Here is a 20509-nt window from a genome sequence, read left to right as displayed (position 1 = left end):
AACGGGGAAAAAGGGTGAGCATGGAGGAGATAAGAATGCAAAGATGAAGAGATTGGACAGGCGGGCAGAGATGATGAAGGTGAAGATGGCATAGGGGAGATGACAAATGGAGGACGGAACCCAGGCGCACGACGCCTGCGACCGGCCGAAGAAACCGAGCCCACGAAAAAACAAAAATATAGACCAAAACCCAACGAGGAAGGCCGAAAGATAGAAGACAAAGGGGAGGGCGCATGAGACATAAAACCCAGTAAGTAAAGAAGCGAAGGACCTGGAAGAACGGCCGACTACCAGCCGCGCGCTCAGACAAAGTACAGCTGAGCACCAGCAGTAGGTAAAGAGACGTGAACGTGAACCCTGCACGCGACGCGAGTTGACGAATGCAGTCGACCTTCGGGTTCGCAATCTCCCGCGACAGTCTGCGACTCGTGCAACGGGCGATTGGCGTATGGATCGACGGCTCCCTCCCAGTAGTCGAAAACCCCTAAGGACTAAAAACAGAGCGAAACCCAGATTGACGTAAACCCCTAAACCCGTGAGCCTCCTCCACGTGAGTTGCTGCTATGACTGCGAACTTGAACGTGGTGGATGCGAGATGACCAGAAAGAAAAAAAAAAAGAGATGCCAAAGAGAGGAATTGGTGGATGGAGTGCCATGTATGTTTGATAGTGGATTCAGGGCCCGCGAATGCACGCGCGAGAACCCGAGGCAGACATAGATAGTGGAGTGAGAAAGAAAATGAGACAAGGCAGGGACAGCGGCAGATAGCGAGGAAGTGGAGAAGTGGAGAAGGGCAGGGGACGGGTTGGGGAAGGACATGGGGAAGGTGATTGAAAAAGGGAAAGACGGCCAGCTCAGAACAGGGATAAGAACAAGCACGAGGATGGACATAGACCGCAGCAGTGAAATGTGAACCGCGGACGGCGAGTGTCGAGGGAATGGGGACAGGGACAGGGATGAGGCATATGATACAGGGCAGGTGCCCGGTGCGGCGAACTACTAGCGAACTGCTGTGTACGTGTACGTGTGCGTTCGATGTCTCGATACGTACACCCCGTTGCGGAAGTTCGGAGGTTTCGGAGAGGAAGAGACCCTCGCGCCGCTGCAGACCGGAGACAAGTGTATGCACTGTGGATATCGGCGAGATCCTGGGACGGCGATCAGGGTAGAAGGGCAGCAGAGCAATCGAGCAGGCAGACAGGCAAATAAGCTAGCAGAAATGAAAAGGTTGTCAGACGACGACCTGCGCGCAGGACATTGGTGCACACTCACTGAGACTGAATGCGATATCGAAAGGAGAAAAAAAAAACAACGACCAGGAACTGGCAGTCATCCCCTCGCGCCTGCCCAACTGCCGATCCTCCTCCAAGTTCTTATCCTCTTCGTCCGACTTCTGAATCCACCGGCGGCCTTGCCCGCAGTTTGTACACACCTTCCCCTTTTTCTCTCCCTTGCCCATTGCCGCTCCTTCTTTCCCTTCAGCATTGACCCCTATCCCACGCGCATCTCATTCTCCGCCCCTTCCGTCCGTGCCCATCACCTTCCCCCCCTTCCTTTCATTTCCTTTTGCAGACCCCCCGAGCTCCGTCCGAAGCGCCGATAAGCCCCGCCGCGGTCACGACACCAGCACGACCCGCGCAGTGCGGGCGGCGTCGCCCTCGGACATGGTGTGCCCATGCCGCGCGTGGGCCCACGGTCCGCGCCCTGGTGCCGTCGCGGACGCCGACACGGATGCCGATGTGGTGCGCGAGGTGGAGTGGGCGAGGAGGGCGGCCATGCGCCAGTGGACGATCGGCGGCGAGTGCGGTGCGGGAGCTGTGGAGGATGCTGGCTGCAGTGAGGGCGACGCGAGGACGTCGGGCGAGCTCCACCAGCGGCCGGGCATGCGCCGTCGTTGGGGAGGCGCGCCGTGCGGGGTGTGTGCGTCCGTGCTGAGGCGGCGTGCGAGCACGCCGCGGGTGGGCCCGCCGCTGGGCATCGTCGGAGAGGACGAGGACGGGGCGGGCGAGCAGGACGGGGAGATGGCGGAGATGGAGGAGGACAGCGACGAGGGGGGGACGGGGACGGTGTCGCGGAGCCATTCTTCGTCGCGCTGGGACGGGCACGACGCGGTGTAGGCGCGGCGGAACATGCTCTGTGGGGAGAGGAGGAGCGGGGAGTGTGCGAGAGAGGGCGGGACGGGGACGGGGACGGGGGCAGCGCGGGCGTCACGGCGGAGGAGGGACTTTGTGCTGTGGGCACGGTGCATCGGGGGCCGTGTCGGACGACGGACAGCGAGGGACTGGCTGCGGTGCATGTTGGCTGGTGCGCTCTCGGAGGCAGCCAGGGCGGCGGTGTGTGTGGGTGGTGGTGGTGGTGGTGGTGGTGGTGGTGGTGGTGGTGGATGGGATGGGATGGGAGGTTGGATGTGTGGAGATGGGGTAAGCAAGCGAAGCTGGGGCGGGGAGCTGTTATATGTAGACGAGGAGGAGAGGGCAGGGGAATAAAAGGCAAGTATGGAGTGGGTTGGAGTGCAGCCGTCCCGTCCCCTAATTCGTTCTGCCGGACCGGTCATCTCCGAGCCCTCTCTCCTCGGCGCACTAATACGTGTGGCGCGCGCCCAATTCTCGTCTTAGCGCACACCGCCCAAATGCCCACCTAAACATGGCCCTCCCATCCACGCGCGCGCTAGCACGTCGTTTTATGCATGCAAAAAATTCTATCGGCAAGACAGGACCTGACACTGATGTGCAACCTTGCCGGTCACCGACTCTAACGTAGCTCGTGTCGAGACCGCGGCCGCCGTTCGGACGTCGCGGCGGCACAGCAGCGGAGAGTATAGTAAAAGAAGAGAAAGGGAACTCGAGGCGGGAATCGGTCAGACGAGCGGAAATCTACAAGGAGCAATCAAAGAAGGGCAGCAAGGCCGCCGAACGAACGAACGAACGAACGAACAAACGGCGAAATAGGAAAAGAGAAGCACAGCACAGCACAGCACAGCATAGCACAAGTCAAATGCGCGAGTATGAATAGAACAATTTAGTGGTAGAAGATGCGTGTATCGTAGTCCGTATAGTGAGTGGCATGTGACACAAAAAAACGAGCAGTCTGACCTAGTCACTTACTCAGAGCGGCCACAGGCCCGCCCCTCTCCAGGCGATAAGGCAAATCTCCAACGACGAGCAGTTCCGCTTCATCCTGGGCGCGAGCAGCGCGGAGCCCGAACAGAGAACCGCGCCCCGCACGACCGACAGCGACGGCGGATCTCGCCCTCTCGGGCTGTCAGCGGGAATCTCGTCATCAGAACACCCGCCGGCAGATCAGCGCGAACATCAACACGAGCAGCACGCAGATCGCGGTGTCGAGCAGGAGCGGCGGCCGCCGTGGCGCGCTCGTGTGGGTGCGCGACGCGAGGGGAGTCAATGTACGTTCGGGCGTGGCGCTCGCAGACAAAGACGCCGACGACGCCGACGACGCAGCAGACGGAAGAGCATGTGCAGTTACCCTGACCGGGCGGGCCTCTGCCTGCAGCGCTGCGCCGGGCGCTGTCTCTGCCCCTGCAGACGCCCCAGCGGGCGCCTGCTCCGATCGCGTCGCGGCTTCCATTCCAGCTTCCGCGCCCGTTGCTCTTCCCGTCGCCGCTCCTTCCGTCTTCGTCATTTCTGTTTCTGTTCTTGTTTCTGTTTCTGTTTCTGTTTCTGCAGCTCCCGCTCCCGGCTCCGTTCTCGCCTCCCTCGCCGCGCCTGCCTCCGGATCAGGACCCGCGGGCGCTGCCGACGCTCTAGCCGACGCATCTTGATCCGCGTTCTCGGCGGATGCAGCGCTGGCGGTGGCGGGAGCGGCAGCACTAGGATCAGGGGCAGGAATAGGGGTCGAGTCGGCATCGGGCTCAGCGGGCGGGTCCGGGAGCATCTCGAGGTTCGTGCGGTTGCAGTGCGGGCACACCCATTCTCTCGACCTGCAGGACGCGACACGGGGGAGGAAGAGAAGTCGCGTCAGTAGCAGCCAATGGACTTTTTTTTTTACATAAAAAATAAGTTCTCAGATTCAGATGCGACGAGGCGGGTCGTGTTTAGATGTCGGATTGGGGAGATGTAGTAGAGCGCATGTGCGCCCGGCAAGTGGCAAGTGCCTCGCTGGCGATCGGAGCTCGGGTAAAAAGTAGAATTAAAATGAGGCGGAGCCCGCTTTTGTTTTTGGGGCGTGTTTTGCGTGGAGTGCGTAGGCAACGGGCGTAGCGAGGGATGGCGGCGGTCGCGATGTGACGGTAACAAGGTATAGGCGAGGAGAGGGATTAAAAGCACCAAGGTGAGGAGAGGGGACTCACATCGTAGCGAGGTGCCTGCGCTCCGCGGCAGGTACTTCGAGCGCGCCGACCCCGGCGGCTGCCTGCCCCTTGAGCGGGAAAAATCCCTGCAGGCCTATGATCGCTATATGCGGTCACGGGGGTCAGTTTCATTCGTGTGATAGTAGGCTGTGTGGGCTGCGCGAGCGAGGCGGAGAGTGGGGTCTTTGCACGTACCTGTGCGGACGCCCCAGGCAGGCTGCCAAAGTTCCTCGTGGTCTGTTGGGTGGGTGGAGGTGTCAGCGATGTATGATGAACTGGGGTTCATGGATCGAGAGGCCGAGGAACTGGCGACTCACAGTTTGTGAAACTGATGCAGATCTTTTGGACACATATAAACACGTCCCAGCGTCAGCCGAACGCCCTTTCCAAGAGAGACAAAGGCGAGAACTCGGGGCGCGAGGTGCAGGCGCAGACGGGCCGTGGGTAGTGGCACAGAAGAGGCAGGATGCGCACCTTGGTGTTTAGTTCGAAACGCCCGTTCGGGGTGAGGAGCATGATACTTGGTGGGCGGAAGGGGTATTCGGCGGGGAGCATGACGCGGGCGTGGTAGAGCCCGCCGGCGAAATCGGTGCCAGGGGGGCCGCGGAGTGTGCAGTGCCATTCCTGTGTGCGTACGATGGGCGCGAGGACAATGGGGGTAGGCGGGGAGGATGGAATGAAGTCATGAAATCAAGGGACGGGAAAGGGGCACGCACAAAGATGTTGTCCTGTTCGGTAGAGAGCAAGAGGCAAGGTCAGCTGAGAAGTTGATGACGAGGGAGAATGCAGCAAGGCGCGCACCTCGAGCGGCGCTGCGTCATAGTCGGTGCTCGGGTCGGCAGCGAGCTCGCGCGCCTCCTGCATGATGCGCTTTACGGCTACATGCGGGGTCGCAACAACTCGTCAGCTCGTTTCAACAAGCCACAGTCCTGCAGGACCAAGGGACGCCGACGTACCAGAATTGTTCTTGTTCAGGGAGCGCGGGACCGCCATCGCGTCTATCTATCTACTACGTAGTTACACTGCTTAGTGAGTGGCGAGGAGGAAGAGGATGTCTGTGTCGACCAGAATAAACAGAGGATGTGGGGTCGGTGATAGAGATAGGCGTATTAAGTAGACGTTGAAACGAGCGCGCAAGCTGCCAGAGCAGCCGGGCGGCGCGGACGGAGGGCTGGTAGCACGCACGCCAACGTGGCTCATCCCGAGCACGTGGCCCGTCCTCCGACGTTTCTGCCCGTTTATAGCGCACCCATACTGTTCGCCCACCGCGCAGGTCCGCGCCACCTCTGTTTCATCCCATCTGTTAGACGCTGCTTCAGGCGAGAGGTCGGGGTACTAGGACAGGATGCATATCAAAAATTTGAAAGTGAGGCCGCAGAAAAGTGCGTTGGATTTTAGCTGGCCTTCTGGCCTTTGTCGTCGTCGACCTTGCTGACGGCTCTATCTTATGGCGTCCCCTCGCCAACGTCTCGTCGCCTCATCCTCGCTATTTCTCCTTCCTTTATACTCTAATCTGGCCATGCGCTGAACTACGTCGCTCACTCTCTCGCACTGTGCCTGCTTCGCCTCACCTCGTGTCTACAATCCAATCAGACACCTCGACGACGCTCTGCGCCCCCGAGCTCGCGCAGATGCTGGGCTGCTGGGCTGCGACGAAGGACCACTTGTCAGTCGATAAATGCGCGTCTGCCGCAACCACGCTGTTCGAGTGCATGCGCACCACGGTGCGTGCCGCTCTCCTCGTTCCTTCCGTTGCCCCAACCTTTGCTGTATGAGAGCGCTGAGGCTTTGACGGTTCTGCTTCGCTCTGGTACAGCCATTCAAGACTAAAAAGCAGCGGCCGACGATCAATTATCACCTCGCACGGCTCGGGAAACACCTTAAGTAGAGGACAGCCGTCCTTTCCCTGCCAGCGTAGAGTGTTCGCGGCGGCTGGTGGAGGATCTGCACAGGTGTTCGCACGGCTGGCTGATAGACATAGGGCGGTTGAGTATGCTAGGAAGTTCGTGGGGTTATATTTTACCTGCTTGCTGGCGGGAATTCGCCCTATACGGAGTCTCCGTGGCAGGCCTAATCGCTTGTGTATTGTAAGTTCGCACTCTCGACGTTTGACCCCATCTCTTCCTATCGCTGCAGTCGAACAACACCCACCCGTCATGAACGCGACGATGGAAGTGATCGCGGGCAACGCTCACTTTGTTCCGAGACATCGTCGGGGGACCATTTCCCTTCCGGACGCTTCTCGATGAGGCGGCCTTGATCTTTTGAGACCAACATTCGAGACATGCATCTTCAGTGAGGTCACTATCCAGGGTTCCAGGGTAGACACCCATGTGATGTTCAAGGATTTGAGAATTTCCGCTTCGGCCAGGACTTCCCTCACCGGACCCAGTTTCTCGTGTGGACACCAGGTACGAACATTGAACATTTTCGCATATGGGAGACAAACCAAGGACCACCGTAAGGCCCCGTGAAGATCTTCTGACCGTAGTCACGAGTGGGATAGACTGACCCGAAAACGGATTCGCCGTCTCTCGCAGAGATTGAGGAGAATCTCAAAGAATCAAAGAAACCGCATCTTTCTATATATAAATGCTACCTGAGCTGCAACTTTGAGCGCTTGGACAACATTGCAGCTCATTGCAGGCGCACAGACCCATCCTCGGACTGATCAACCAAGGCCCCGGGACAGTGTAGAGCGCTAGTGCTGAGTCATCCATCGAGTCAGTAGATCTACTCTTTTGAGACACCGACTCTTCATGACCACCTCCAACCGAATACCCATCCACGTCTCAAACAACCGCGCCTTTGTATGGCAAGTTGACCGTGCGCTTCATTGTTTGTTCCACAGCCTGTAATATTTGATAACACCCGTACCTAGTACAGATGTCGCGGAACTTCGCGCAAAACATCATATCTGCGGCGTCCTGGGCGGCACCCTTCCTCATTTATCCCAACAAAATGTCTTCCTCGGCCTACCGCTCATCCTGATGCCAGAAGAGGTCGTACTCCTCGTAGAAAAAGGTGCGCCTGTAGCGTCTTTGGGATATTTCAACAGCCTCGAAACAAGTCTGTTCTCAGAGTTTGCAGTCCTCGTCGACGACCCCGAGGCACACCACGCACCTTCGCATGATCAGCTCGAGAGATGGCAGGCCGAGTCTACGGCAGAAGTGCGTCTGCAAATCGCTCGCTTGCAGCAGGAAGCGGGAGGGAAGGAGGGCAAGGCGATGAGCGAGACGGCGATCAGGAAGCGAAAGGAGCGTGAAGAGCGGCGGCGAAAGGCTGAGGAGCTCGCACGTCAGGCAGCACAGAACTCCCCGATCGACGCCGAATTATCTGCAGGCCAAAACCTTCTAACCCAAGTGCCAGCTCCGTCATCTCCGGCACCATCGTCCGCCTCGCCCTCCAACCTCCCGTACACAGTGACCATACCCACGACGTCCGACAGTTTGAGCTGGTATGCCCCCGAGGAGCACGTTCACAACACCATAGACTCTGCGAGGACGGCCGGGGTCTGGAGCTACCCTTCGAACGACGAAGAGCGCGCCAAATGCGAGGTGTTCCGAGATTTGTGGGAAAAGGGGTATTACATGGGTGGAGGGAGCAAATTTGGTGGAGATTGGTTGGTGTATCCTGGTGCGTCTTCTATGATCCACTTTTCCTCGCGTGGTGGACTCGTTTATCGTTGCTGATTGCTCTCTGGTTGGCGTCCGCCGGGCGGATACACACAGGTGACCCTCTGCGGTACCATTCCCACTTTGCTGCCACTGTGCAGAGCTCTCCAACGGCTCCGATGCGTCCCATGGAAATTGTCGCGCACGGCAGGCTCGGTACAGCTACGAAAAAGGCACACTTGCTGTGTGGGTGGAATCCGGAGAGTAGAAAGGTCACGTATCTCAGCGTTGAATGGGCAGGGTTCGGTTGAATGCTGTCCTCAAGCGGCGACAAAAAACAAGCTATGTTCGGACTGCTCTTGTGTGTCCATTGTATTACTCGGTTCGTGCCGAGAGCGTGTGTATCATCACACAGAAATCAAAGTCCAGAGAAAGCCAGTACCTTAATATGAAGATGCGGCAGGTGCCTATGTTATGGTATAGATCTGAGTGGTATCATAAAAAATGCTCCGTGCGTGTCTGAATGTGAGTCATTACTGTAATAAATGGAAAATATAGAGCACGGGAGGGGCATGTGTTGTTCGACAGCGCAGGAAAGATCAGTCTATCTTCCGCCTACTATCCCCGAGGATCTTTGTCCTCCCCCCAATTCCCACCCTTGATGGACCAAAATTCGTAGCTCGTAACTCCACTTCATCACCGCCCTCTCCTTTTTCCACGCTTTCTGCCGTCTCGTACGCCTTGCTCCCTCCGCTGGTGAATCTTGATCTCCCACCTCGCGTGCCTAAGCTGAGAATGCGCACGATGCAGTCGTTTATGAATATGACGGGTACGAAGACGGGGAACCGAATTGGGATGTATGGGGAAGGATGGAGGATGGGCTGTTGCTGTGAACCAGGTGACGGCGATGGTGGGACGGGGTTGTATGGGTCATATGGGACAGGCCTAGCATGCATCGCCATGATGATGAACTTTAAATAACACAGGGGTGTAAGACAGCCGATATGCGGAGTCACGACGGTCAAAACGGACTGACGGATGGGAAGAGAAGCGCGAAGAGCGCGGCATTGGCAAGGGTGCTTCCCCATATGCAGAGAGCGGCAGATGGAAGACCTGAGGCACCATGAATTAATATTGACGCGCGGAGCGATCACTAGAAAACTGACCGAATGCAAAATAGTACGCCCAACGTTCCTCTAGATGCCGTACTCGCCGAGATAGCGAAAGACCACGCGCGATCCATGTGAATCTACACGAGAAAGGCAGTGAGTTTCTGACGCGTGGTTTTCGGCCCTCACAAAACTTACTCGAAACAGTAGTACCTACCATGGGCATCACCATTAGAACAGACACGCGGACACAGCGCGCACAGACTCACGCATCCACCCAGCATAGAAAGAGAAACTCAGCCGAACCGCCGACGAGCGGCACGTAGCTCAGTGCAAGTGAAACAATAATACTTGTGAGGACCATGACGCTACGGTATGCGGATGTCGCCAGCGAATGAAGGAAGGCGATGTATGCATTCGGGGAAGGGGAAGTTCCCGGACCTGGATACGACGAGGAGCGGCCGTGTTGTAAAGTGTATGTGCGTTTAGCTATGAGTGTGCACCATGAGGTCTGCAGAGTCGAATTTAGCTAAATCGAGATGTTCAAGGGAGAGGCCAGAGTAATAATCACATTGAGATAGAGTGAAAGGCCCACGACGGGGAGCAGCCATAGCACCTGGTAGAACCACCCCACATTCCGATGTAGCCATTTCTGAGGCTGATCTTTCGCTAGAGGATGCAGTAGGAGATCGAAGACATATATCGAGAGAAGTGAAATCGTATTCAACAAGAGAGACTTGAGCACATTTGCGCGGATCTCGTGGTCGCTGCGGGATGTGAAGGGTGGTCAATAACACATGGCCAGAGCCAAAATTCGATGGTCTTCAGCCTGAGGCAGCTTGTGTAAAGACAAATATGTCATCCACACCTTGCAACCAATCTCACTACCATGTCCCACCTAGAAGCATCGACAAGCCCACACCATGCCCATCCTGCCTGCAACTTGAGTGTCGCCTGGAATGAGAGAAACGTAGGATACGCAGTACGAGCTGATCGATAAGGCAGATTATGTTGTCCGGTCACTTGCTGAGGACGTAGGATCGGTCTCGACATCTCGACAACGGCCACACCTGAACACGCATGAACAGGCTCGAAAAGTCGCGACGCAGCTCATCAGCCACGCGGAAAACACGCCTGATTGGGTTGTTTGATTCAGAGGCTGTTGCCAAACAACCACCCAAAATGGAAATTTCGCTCTCCGCTGACCGCCATCATAGCACCGAGGATCTCTGAACAGCTTTGAACCACCTCAGACCCCTTACTATCATTGCAGGGCCTCATAAAATTCACTCTGATCCATGGTGTTACATAGTATAGCAAGTGAACTCATGCGCCATGCTATCCTCTCCATTGTACAATATGTCCTACTCGGGATAGGTATCTTTTCTCAACAATTCATTTCCAAAATGCAGAACCATATGTCAATTGTCGATCAGTGATTTGCCTCACTTTCTGTTCAATCCAATAGCACTTCCTACTGCTTAAACTATACTGTGAAAAGATTAGCTGCAGTCTTTTTACATCGACACTGATAACGTTCGAGCCCTCGAGTAACAGGCTATATAATGCGCTGGTCTTTTGATGTTTGTGTTCAGCTTCACTTCATGCAAACAAGGCTCAGTGCTTCTCTGGAGTAGACATCATTCACTCTTGCTTCACCCTTGACGCACTTAGCAGCTCGCGTTGAGATCAGTGCACATCATCTCGGTGTTGATAGCCTCTCTTTTCCCACTAACGCACATGGAAGTATGGAGCTACTTTGGATCTCAGGCAAGATCTAAAGAATTCACGGAAGTACCCGTATCGAGTCTTACATAACCGATCAGGTTAGCCAATGCCGACTTCCTGTTTTCCGTTTTTCTCAACCCTACGATGACTATCTCACCTTCACTCCAAGCTGCTGCTCGTTCGGCCTATCGCTCATTATATCGTGCTTCGGCAGCTACATTCTCTGGTATGCCTTGCTTTGGACATGTAGCGATCCCTCTATACTGATTGTCGCGGAAGGGGATGAACGAGTGCTCAGAGGTATGCGCTGGCGTATTCCTATCGCATTTTTTCGTAATCGGATCTCGTTTGCTTAGCGTTTCGGGATAAGATGCGTCATGATACGCTAGCTGGGAGGTCACAGACGGATACCCAACTCTATGAGCAAAATGTCACTCTGGCTCGGGAAGTCGCGGATGTGCTTCGGAAAAACATCGTGCAAGCTCAGAAGATAGCTGAGCCGTCCACAGTGAACGGGCAGGAGACCTGGAGTAAGCTTGATTCATATCATCCTAAAGGCAATACTGATGTATTGTGTAGAACTCCGTCTAACAAAAGACACTGAGCTGGCGGACAATGATTCCATCAAAAGTCCGGAGCCCATACCAGAGTTGTCTAGTCGCAGTCAGAGGAAGAGAGAACAAGTGCAGAAGTACGTTAGCTCTCCTATGACAGCCTTAATGCCCGTTGATATACCGTATTGATGTAGGTGTCACTGACTCACCAGCCCATCGTCTTCTCCCGATTCCTCAGCATCCACAGTTCCACGGTTCTATTCACAGCTCAAGAAAGCTCACAAACAACGCAATGTGCCTGACTTGAAAGAGGACGATCTAGAGGAGTCGTTTGTCCGAGGTGCGCGTCGCCTGCTTTGTATGTCACGCTTATACCCATTATGGGTCTTACATTGTATCGTTGATACTTAGGTAGTGGTCCCGGCGGACAATCTGTTAATAAGACCGAGAACAATGTTCAGCTCCTGCATAAGCCCACTGGGATTCGCGTCTCCTGCCAGGAAACACGTTCCTTGGAACTCAATCGCATGTTTGCGCGGCGAATTCTATTAGATAAAGTGAGATGCATTTAATATATACTTGCATCCCGCTAATAAACATGTGCAGCTGGACAAGATTCATAATCCTGGGCTGTCGAAAAGTGAGTTGCAGAAGGCCAAGCAGATTGAAAGAGAGCGTCGTAGACGGAAGAAAGCAAAGAAACAGGCTATGGAGAAGGAGACGGGAGTTGATAGAGATGATAAAGCCTAGATTTCGTCCGCTACAGTCGCTCTACTGTTACTTGTTTAAAGTGCAATCTCTTTTGCAAACCATGAAGATTTTCACATGTTTTTCCCTGGGGTTCTCGCCTGCTTTGGACAGAAAGACTTTGTTCAATTGTTCGTGAGAAAAACATACCAATTACGGTAAACATGATGCCTGGCAACATCCTGTTCCGTCGTCCGCGTCGCGTCGCTCATCGTTGCGCTTCTCATCACACAATGTCTAGTGGCTTGCACAACCTGTCAACCGTATTGAAACGGTACCAATAACTCTCGTGCCAACTTCCCCATGCACGACTGAGCATACCATTTACAGGCTTGAGGCCGTGGCCTCACGACTCGAGGACGTGTACAACGTTTCGCAGACTGCACAAGTTATACACGATGAACCCGACCCGAATGCCCAAGCTCGCGCCGCGGCAGCAGCAGCAGCAGGTCCACCACCAGTGCACCCTCCCCCTCCCCCTGCCCCAGTCGAGCAACCGCTTAGTGTCATAGCATTCGAGGCACAGATTATGCAAGGAAAGGTCAAGCCGTTCATAAAGTTAACAGACGCCCTTGCAGTCCCAAGTGTCATAGAGCAGGTGTGCAGCATGTATCAATTCCTCTATCATCTAAGTAACCAACCCGACTTTTGTTATTCAGGCCAAGAAGACCGGAGATCTGTTCAATACCTTGAATGGACTGATTAAGACTGCCGGCGCTTGCAAGAAGCCTGATCCAAATGCGTTTGCAGAGCTTCTTTTGGGTTTTCAGCCCGACATCGAATCCATAACGAAGATCAAAGACTCCAGCAAAGAGCGGGATTGGGTCCATCATCTGAGCATGTTATCTGAAGGTGCTTCGTGTATCGGCTGGGTCGCTGTGGTGCGTGATCTATCGCATTCTGCGAAAGAACTGAGTTGGAAAGATAGACTGCGAATGATATAGGAGAATAAACCAGGTCCGTTCGTCAATGATATCAAAGACTCCAGCCAATTCTACGGAAACCGCATCATTCAAAATTTCAAAGAGAAGTGCGTTGTATAATCATGATTTCTGTGCAAATGTATCATGCTAACCATTTCATTCCAGGGATCCCAAGCATGTAGAATGGGTCAGAGCATACATGGAAATCCTAGATGAACTGAAGAAATATATCATGGAACACCATACCACGGGTCTTGTTTGGAATGCTAAAGTAAGGACGATGGGTCAGAAGCTTTCTGCCTTCTGAACGTAGTCGCACAGGGAATAACGATATCGCAATATCAAGCGTCAGCTGGTGGGGGTCCTCCGCCTCCACCACCTCCGCCACCTGCAGTCATACCCGCGCCCAACTCTGGTGCACCAGCTGGCGGTCACGCAGCACTCTTTGCAGACCTCAGCCGCGGGGAAGATGTGACGAAGGGTCTGCGGAAGGTCGACAAGAATGAAATGACACATAAGAACCCGGCTTTACGAGGCGGAAGCACTGTGCCTAGCACCCCAGGAACTTCGGCAGGTGCGTGTTTTTGTCCTTATGATGGGGTTTATCTCCAACTTTCGAGAATAAAAAGTAGCTCCAAAAAAGCCAATCAAGCCGAGCAAGCCTCACGCTCTTATGGGTAAGAAACCGTCGAAGTTCGCACTGGAAGGTAGCAAGTGGGTGATTGTAAGTAGACAGCCATGCAGGGTAAATTCTCGGCTGATATACCGCGGATATAGGAATACCAAGAGAATGAGAAGAGCTTGATCGTGGAAAATGGCGAGCTGAATCAGATAGTGAGCCTGTTCGGGTGCAAGAATTCGACTATCGTAATTAAGGGCAAGGTAAACGCCGTGACGATTGGTGAGCCCGTTTCTTGTTTGCGATTCACCCTTTGCTGACTGCGCTTAGTGAACTGCACGAAAACATCTGTCCTCGTCGGCTCGGTCATTGCGTCCGTGTCCGTAACCAATTCACCATCGTTCACGCTTCAGATCACCGGCTCGGCGCCCACAATTCAACTGGACTCCACGGATTCGGGTCAAATCTACCTCAGCAAAGACTGTTTGGGCGTGGAGATCACCACGGCGAAGTGCAGCAGCATCAATGTCAGTTTACCGGTGGAAGGAGAGGAGGACGGTGTGTTCGAAGAGAAACCTGTCCCTGAGATGTTGAGGACATTGATCCAGGGAGGAAAGTTGGTGACTACGGTTGTTGAACACGTTGGATGATCAAGGAGGTATACATGACAATAAGACATACGCAACGAGCTCATGCGGAACTATCTAATAATTCGTATTCTAATTCTGCAACTTTGGTTACTTGGGGAAATATACCTGCAGTCTCGCCTCAATTAATGCTGCGGCTTGTCTCTCATTGAGAAACCCTAGATCTTGGTATAAGTGACCATTGATCCGGTTGAATGACGTCGCGAGTCGAGCACGCCGAGGAGCGCTTAAAGAATGTGATCACCTAAGACCTGATGCGGTTCTCATTACCTGTGTACTTGTTTCCTTCCTTCATTTTTCTGCCTTTTGGCACTTCCTGGATCGGTGTACTTCCTCAATCCGTAGTGCTCCCGATACACTATGGATAATGCAGGATGGCACGCGCAGCGCAGGGCTGCTCACGGAGTGGGTTGTGTTTACTACCGCCGGCTGTTCAACTCGCTCATCGGGATTTGGACACACAGGATGGCCAGCAAAGAGGTCCCGACGGTCGCTTCCAGCCATTAGAACAAGTTTTGCCATTACCCGAGGATTTCATAGGTGGCTTCAATCCCGCTGTTAGGCCAGCTACTCCTGGTCCCCCTCTGCCTCCAAAAGACGAAGCGGGCGTGCCTCCATCACCGCACTATGTCGCTCACTCGCCTCTCGGATTACCGCCCACCTCATGGGCTGCTGCAGCCCCCGGGGGCAACGGGGAATTGAGACAGCCATCTGTTTCGTCCATGACTTCGCAATTCACTCACATGAGTGCCATCGAGCGCTCTCAAACTCTTCGAGTCGCCAAGATGAACCCCCATTTACAGTTTATGTGTGGCCCGCTGCTGCGGTATGACACGGTAGATGAGCGCGGCGTCTGGCTGGGCGCTGCTCTCATTGTTAGTAAGTATCATGTTTTGTAGTATGATATTTGTGCTCAATGCCCGACAAACCAGCCGCTGACGCTGGTTCAATTTATGAACCACATCCCATGTTCACTTTTCAATGGGATCCGGATCGCCCGGCGGTGTCCAAAAGAACGCACAACGGGACAAGCAATGGTCATGGAAGGTCGTTTGACCTCGGTCCACACCCCGCCGATCCCATGGCAAGTCATATGTCTCCGACCGCGATTGACGGGCAGTACAAAGGCCCTCATGCTCAAAAGAGATCTGTGCCGGGCCAGGAGATTTATGTCTACGTTGGGAATGGAGGGTATGTGTGCTTGCTAGTCATTTCTGCGATAGCAGTAATTCATGACTGTTCTTTGGCGTAGAACCTACACATTTTGGAGATTTCTCATAGAAATCCCCTTGGATGAGCACGAGATGAGGATTCGCTATCACGTCAACCATGGTCAGGAGTTTGACTTCTATGTCCCGGGGCGTAATCAGAATATGCGTTTGGCAGCTTACTCAGTACGTCGTCATTGCAAAGAATGCCAGCGTCTTACTCAACATTATTACCAAAGTGCAATGGTTTCAGCGCTGGTGTCAATGCTGACGACTTTCGCGGGCCGGGGTTCCAAAGTGGCTACGATCCGGTATGGGTAGACCTTCTTTCAAAGCATAAGGAGCGCCCGTTTCATGCCCTTGTCGGCGGAGGAGATCAGCTGTATTGTGACGGGTAAGCGCTTATATGTGATGCAAGCTTCTACACACCTTACCGAGCCCTGCTGTCAGTTTGACTCGCGAACCGGAGCTGCAGGATTGGGTGAATCATCCGAAGCCTGACGAAAAGAAGAAGTATCCTCTTACACAAGAAATCTTGTCGGCGATTGATCGTTTTTACTTCAACCATTATTGCCATGTGTTCCGCAGCGGGGCATTCGCAAGGGCCAACAGTTCAATGTACGTATTTCACGAGAGTGTGCGACTGAACATCTAATCGATATTTGTGACATAGACCTATGATGAATATGGCTGGTAAGGATATTTTCTGCCTGTCAAACATAGGCTTTTGACTTAAAAAGGTATGTTGTTCATGTTAGATGATCACGGTACGTTTAGAGCAAGCTTGTCAACATGAAGCAGTAGCTGACATTTCAGGATGATGTTCACAGACTTGGTGAGCATATATTCACACGAATGTCACCATAATAGCTGATCATCCGAGTAAAGATTGATGGGTTTGGAAGTTGTCAGTCACACCGTTGATTAGTATAGACATTGCTTATATCATTGCCTTCGAACAGATCCTGATGACTTGCAGAGAGCCCCGGTTTTCAATACGTAAGGGGACAGTTCGGCGTGCGACGTTGGGTGTTTTTCTTACCGTTTCGTTGGCAGAATTGGCGCGCGAGGCTATTTTTTCTTCCTGCTTTTCCAGTGTTTCATCAATGGTGCGCTGTCTATCTCCCCCTCGCGGCGTTATTGTGCTTTACATGACTTTCCCTCTGCAGTTGATGTTGATGGCCTGGACGACCGACCGGGGGCCCATTACAGCAGGTCTCTCATCATAGGCGGTCAAGGATCGTATGTTCCCTTCCCGTCTCACACGTTCCTTTCGTACATCGGACCTACGGCGTGGATGTTGATGCTGGATTGCCGGTACGGTGCCCCCCCGCGATTCACCTAACACCCTTAACATAGACATACAACAACAACAGGGCAGAGAGAAAATTAGACCAAGTGTGCAGTCCAACTGAATACCAAAAGGTATTTCAAAGATTGAACGCAATACCCCCCGGCGTAGAACATTTGATTGTGCAGCTTGGTTTGTTCTCTGCACTTGGTACTTGAACATGTGTTCTTACGTTGAAAATTAGGTATCCCGATCGCATATCCTCGCATGGTCTTCCTTGAGACGATGCTAGGGTCAAAGCTGAATCCTCTGGTCTCGCTGGGCAAAAGCGGATCGCTGGGTCTGAAAGGATTCGTGAACAAGTTCAACGCGGATGCGGAATTACTGGACGATCTGGTACGGCTTTACATTTCTCCATCTCTGGACCCTTTTTCTTACATACAAACTGAATCGTCGACCAGAATGATCATTGGACGTCCAGACACCACAAGGTAACTCGTGTGCTCTGAATCACTATTAAAGCCCCCTTATTCAGTTTGTCGCGCCCGTAGTCTGAGCGTAACTGGTTCATCGAGCAGCTGCAGCAGTTTGCCCAGCACCGGCGCATTCGTATCAGCTTCCTCTCGGGCGACGTGCACTGTGCTGCAGTCGGAGTTCTCAAGACACTCAAGAAGAAGAAGACACCTGACGTCCAACCCGCTGCTGATCACCGATACATGATCAATGTTGTCACCAGTATGTATCCACGTTTTCTTCATCAGCTCCAGGGCAATGACATCAACTGGCGAATGCCATCTAGGCGCCATCGTGAACACACCGTCAGTGCTTCTGAAATCTAAGATGCTTTGGATGGATGTCCTCATTGCTTTGCGTCATTGCAGGCCGCCTGGCGGGGTTCTCACCATGGTGAACGCGCTCTCGACCAAGACGCACCGGACCATGCATTACGCGGATACCGATGAGACGATGGTATGTCTGCCGACCTGCTTCTGTTTCCTTGCTCTGCTCTCGCCAGCGCCGAGACCGAGCTGACGATCGGCACATGCCCCCAGCTGCCGCTGTTCGACAAGGAGCCGGATGGGTCGAACTCAAAGTCGAAGTACGTCATGGGTCGACGGAACTGGTGCAGCATCGTGCGCGACGCGACCAACGGCGACCTGATCTTTGACATCCGCATCGAGAAGCAGAAGGGCATCGGCGAGACTGTCGGGTGCGTCATTGCTCGTGTGGTCTGGGTTTCAGACGCGTGCTCATGCTTCCTCTTTCGTGTAGTTACAGCACACGGGCGCCGGCTCCGCGGTGGACGCCACGGTAAACTAGTGCATGATTCTAATCAGCCCCTATCTTTTTACTTCCTTCTTATATGGATCTTCCTCTCGTTTTTCTCTGCTGTCCAAAACGCATGCATTCCTACCGTCATTGACTGCACTCACTTTCGTCGTCTTTGCACGGTTAGCTAGCCTATTTATCGACTCTCCTCCCATTTTTTCCCCTGATTTCATACCGTTCTCTGCACACTGTAGCGATCTCGAAACCTATACCTCTCGTTATTATTCCCCTCTCGCTCGCCTTATTATGACTGACTAATGTGACGTGCCCGTGCCTGACAATCTACTATTTGGATACCTCTACATTACCTCGTCTGACCAAACCCACTCGATACCGTGATAGGTGAAGCCTGTCATCCCTCGGTTGCGTCGAGTGTCTCGATGTCATAAATTACTGTTGAATACAAACGTGGATGATGCGTGTGCGAAACAATGACAGGAGCAAGAACCACACACAACTACTGATCGTCCTCGAGCATCTGCGTCGGGCCTGTATGGTTATAATAATAAGACTGCTGTTGCGTTCGTGGTCCGGCGGCGGGGGCGGCGGCCACCGCATCCTCCTCCTCTTCCTCCTCTTCTTCGAGCGCCTCTCTTTCTCCGTCGCCGTAGTCCGAGTTGTACGCGCTTTGCATGCCGACGATGTCGACGCTCGACGCCGTGGGCGCGGGAGAGTCTACGGCAGCCGAGGAAAGAAGGCCCAAGCTACTCGCGAGCGACGAGCTGGGGAACACGCGCGAGCCCTCCGTGATCATCGTCGCCGGGGCGCTGCCGTCCCGCTCTGGCTCTGGCTCTGGCTCCGGCTCTGGCTCGAGCTCGCCTTGCTTTGGCGTGGACGTCGACGTGGGGGTCGCGGCGGGCGCGGGCTCCTTTTTACGCTTGCGCGCCTCGGACTGCAGACGACGCCGCTCGCGCTGCGCATCGCGCCGTTCCTGCTCCGCAGTCTCCTGCGCGAGCACCTCCTTCGCCTGCTCCTCCTCCTCGCGATCGAGCGCCCACTGCTCCTCCATGAACTCGCCGTAGCGCTCACAGAACGGCCGCCACGTGCGCTGTGCCGCACCCGCGGACACGATCGGCGCGTCCTCCCCGGCGAGCACGGCGTCGATGTCGGGCGGCGGGGGGAACGCAAAGTCGGGCCCGGGGTTGATGCGCACGCGCGCGTCGTTGAAGAGCGAGACGAAGGGGTAGTACCCGAGGCAGCCGTCGTCGAACGCGTTCTCCTTGTGCTCGCGCGCGCCCTCGCGGGCGCGCTTGCGCGCCTTGCGCTCGTCGGCGGGCGCGGCGCGCAGCGGGCGGTAGTCGTACAGCTCGCGGAAGGCGGCGCCGGGCGTGGCGCCGTTGACGAAGAACGCGATCTGCGAGGCGGGGAGCGTCGGGAGCGGGCGGAGCGGCGCGGGTTCCGGGGCGGTTTTGGGGTTGCGCGCGGCGGGGCCGCGCTCGGGGACGTTCTTGACGGTCGCGGATTTTTTGGCGGAGGGGGGCAGCGGGGCTGCGTCGCCGGCGGGCTTGCGGCTGAAGTCCATGAGGGCGAGCATCTCCTTTGACTGGGCGTACTCGAGGTACTCGAAGTACTCCTGGCCCTTGAACTCGATCGCGATGCGCTCGCGGCGGACGTGGGCGGGGTCGTGCGGGTCGTTCGCGGCGGGGGCGCGGAGGGGAGGGAGGGAGATGTAGAGGCCGACGACGTCGCCGGAGCGGAGGGCGGGGCCGTACGGGCGCGGGCGGGAGAGGGTGACCTTGTCGCCGGTCTTGTCGCGGAGGGCGTAGCTGTAGCCGTCGAGGCCGCAGGGGGCGTTGAGCGGGGCCTCGCGGCGGCCCCAGCCGAGGCGGACGTGGGCGCCCTCGGGCTTGGAGGGATCGGTGCGGGCGCCGGCGGCGTGCTCGATGGCGACCTCGAGGTACCACTTGCCCTCGCGGACGGGGGCGTTGAGGCGGGCGCTGCGGAAGCCGCGGTCGCCGAGGAGGCCGAGGCCGTCTGCGGTGACTTTGATGGAGGGGCTGCGGTCTTCCCAGCTGACGCGGGCGGTGGTGGGTGCGCTCTCGATGGTGCGGACGTGGACGAGGGAGCCGGGCGGGGTAAGGCCGGCGGGGACGTAGCGGTAGCCGAGGTGGTTGGTGGCGAGCTGCTCGGTGGAGTGGTAGGGGGAGCCGTCGGCGATGGGAACGAGGACGGGGGCGCGGGAGATAGAGAGGCGGGGGCGGGAGAGGAGGTCGTGTGAGGAGGAGGGGAGGACGACGTTGGCGTCGGTGGGGTTCGGGGTCGTGGCGAGGTCGGAGGGCGCGGGGGAGGCGGCGGCGGTCACGGTGGCGGACGCGGTGTGCTTGCGTTTCTTTGTGGGCGGGGCATGGTGAGAGGGGGCGGCGGCGGCGGGGGCGAGGAGGAGGACGGCGTCGTCGGGGACAGCAGAGGCGCCGCGAGCGAGCATGGGTGGCTC

At 55.4% G+C, this 20509-nt stretch overlaps 9 protein-coding genes across 9 annotated transcripts; 6 read left to right on the top strand and 3 right to left on the bottom strand.

The window, feature by feature from the left end:
- Window positions 1–595: 595 nt before the first annotated feature.
- HETIRDRAFT_424745 (uncharacterized protein) lies at window positions 596–2486 on the top strand (the record flags this gene model as incomplete). Its single annotated transcript, XM_009544037.1, has 5 exons — window positions 596–656; window positions 753–826; window positions 1067–1424; window positions 1483–2066; window positions 2118–2486. The coding sequence occupies 5 exons, from the start codon at window positions 596–598 to the stop codon at window positions 2484–2486; spliced, it is 1446 nt and encodes a 481-aa protein (XP_009542332.1).
- A 610-nt stretch (window positions 2487–3096) lies between these two features.
- HETIRDRAFT_424744 (uncharacterized protein) lies at window positions 3097–5299 on the bottom strand (the record flags this gene model as incomplete). The annotated part of the gene is made up of 9 exons (XM_009544036.1): window positions 3097–3258; window positions 3289–3937; window positions 4307–4409; window positions 4502–4543; window positions 4624–4645; window positions 4781–4930; window positions 5023–5034; window positions 5108–5184; window positions 5263–5299. The coding sequence occupies 9 exons, from the start codon at window positions 5297–5299 to the stop codon at window positions 3097–3099; spliced, it is 1254 nt and encodes a 417-aa protein (XP_009542331.1).
- A 352-nt stretch (window positions 5300–5651) lies between these two features.
- HETIRDRAFT_44209 (uncharacterized protein) lies at window positions 5652–6194 on the top strand (the record flags this gene model as incomplete). The annotated part of the gene is made up of 3 exons (XM_009543511.1): window positions 5652–5688; window positions 5900–6030; window positions 6123–6194. The coding sequence occupies 3 exons, from the start codon at window positions 5652–5654 to the stop codon at window positions 6192–6194; spliced, it is 240 nt and encodes a 79-aa protein (XP_009541806.1).
- An 871-nt stretch (window positions 6195–7065) lies between these two features.
- On the top strand, window positions 7066–8231 carry HETIRDRAFT_309297 (uncharacterized protein; the record flags this gene model as incomplete). The annotated part of the gene is made up of 4 exons (XM_009544035.1): window positions 7066–7132; window positions 7193–7330; window positions 7388–7942; window positions 8038–8231. 4 exons carry the CDS (start codon window positions 7066–7068, stop codon window positions 8229–8231), a joined length of 954 nt encoding a protein of 317 aa, XP_009542330.1.
- A 155-nt stretch (window positions 8232–8386) lies between these two features.
- Window positions 8387–10115, bottom strand: HETIRDRAFT_443500 (uncharacterized protein). Its single transcript, XM_009544034.1, has 7 exons — window positions 9898–10115; window positions 9601–9796; window positions 9299–9540; window positions 9228–9242; window positions 9087–9169; window positions 8957–9033; window positions 8387–8891 (listed from the first exon to the last, which is right to left on the bottom strand). The coding sequence occupies exons 1-7, from the start codon at window positions 10080–10082 to the stop codon at window positions 8520–8522; spliced, it is 1170 nt and encodes a 389-aa protein (XP_009542329.1). The 5' UTR covers window positions 10083–10115; the 3' UTR covers window positions 8387–8519.
- A 786-nt stretch (window positions 10116–10901) lies between these two features.
- On the top strand, window positions 10902–12061 carry HETIRDRAFT_168321 (uncharacterized protein; the record flags this gene model as incomplete). Its single annotated transcript, XM_009544033.1, has 7 exons — window positions 10902–10983; window positions 11037–11057; window positions 11114–11287; window positions 11337–11448; window positions 11524–11669; window positions 11723–11868; window positions 11918–12061. 7 exons carry the CDS (start codon window positions 10902–10904, stop codon window positions 12059–12061), a joined length of 825 nt encoding a protein of 274 aa, XP_009542328.1.
- A 230-nt stretch (window positions 12062–12291) lies between these two features.
- HETIRDRAFT_60912 (cyclase-associated-like protein) lies at window positions 12292–14370 on the top strand (the record flags this gene model as incomplete). Its single annotated transcript, XM_009543564.1, has 9 exons — window positions 12292–12332; window positions 12389–12656; window positions 12718–12936; window positions 13003–13088; window positions 13147–13252; window positions 13303–13555; window positions 13611–13705; window positions 13759–13882; window positions 13931–14370. 9 exons carry the CDS (start codon window positions 12292–12294, stop codon window positions 14248–14250), a joined length of 1512 nt encoding a protein of 503 aa, XP_009541859.1. The 3' UTR covers window positions 14251–14370.
- Window positions 14371–15032: 662 nt separating this feature from the next.
- HETIRDRAFT_32709 (uncharacterized protein) lies at window positions 15033–18359 on the top strand (the record flags this gene model as incomplete). Its single annotated transcript, XM_009543452.1, has 18 exons — window positions 15033–15126; window positions 15180–15284; window positions 15375–15438; window positions 15500–15641; window positions 15695–15849; window positions 15906–16092; window positions 16344–16362; window positions 16418–16454; window positions 16512–16564; window positions 16625–16772; window positions 16832–16938; window positions 16991–17142; window positions 17208–17237; window positions 17298–17481; window positions 17546–17564; window positions 17628–17715; window positions 17799–17956; window positions 18019–18359. 18 exons carry the CDS (start codon window positions 15033–15035, stop codon window positions 18059–18061), a joined length of 1785 nt encoding a protein of 594 aa, XP_009541747.1. The 3' UTR covers window positions 18062–18359.
- An 85-nt stretch (window positions 18360–18444) lies between these two features.
- On the bottom strand, window positions 18445–20500 carry HETIRDRAFT_432206 (uncharacterized protein; the record flags this gene model as incomplete). Its single annotated transcript, XM_009544032.1, has 1 exon — window positions 18445–20500. The coding sequence occupies one exon, from the start codon at window positions 20498–20500 to the stop codon at window positions 18533–18535; it is 1968 nt and encodes a 655-aa protein (XP_009542327.1). The 3' UTR covers window positions 18445–18532.
- Between the last annotated feature and the right edge of the window lie 9 nt (window positions 20501–20509).

The sequence above is a fragment of the Heterobasidion irregulare genome (assembly GCF_000320585.1).
Source record: "Heterobasidion irregulare TC 32-1 unplaced genomic scaffold scaffold_02, whole genome shotgun sequence".
NCBI classification, from domain to species: Eukaryota; Fungi; Basidiomycota; class Agaricomycetes; order Russulales; family Bondarzewiaceae; genus Heterobasidion; species Heterobasidion irregulare.
The sequence above is the reverse complement of the archived record's forward strand: the minus strand, read 5'-3'. Positions and strand labels throughout refer to the sequence as shown.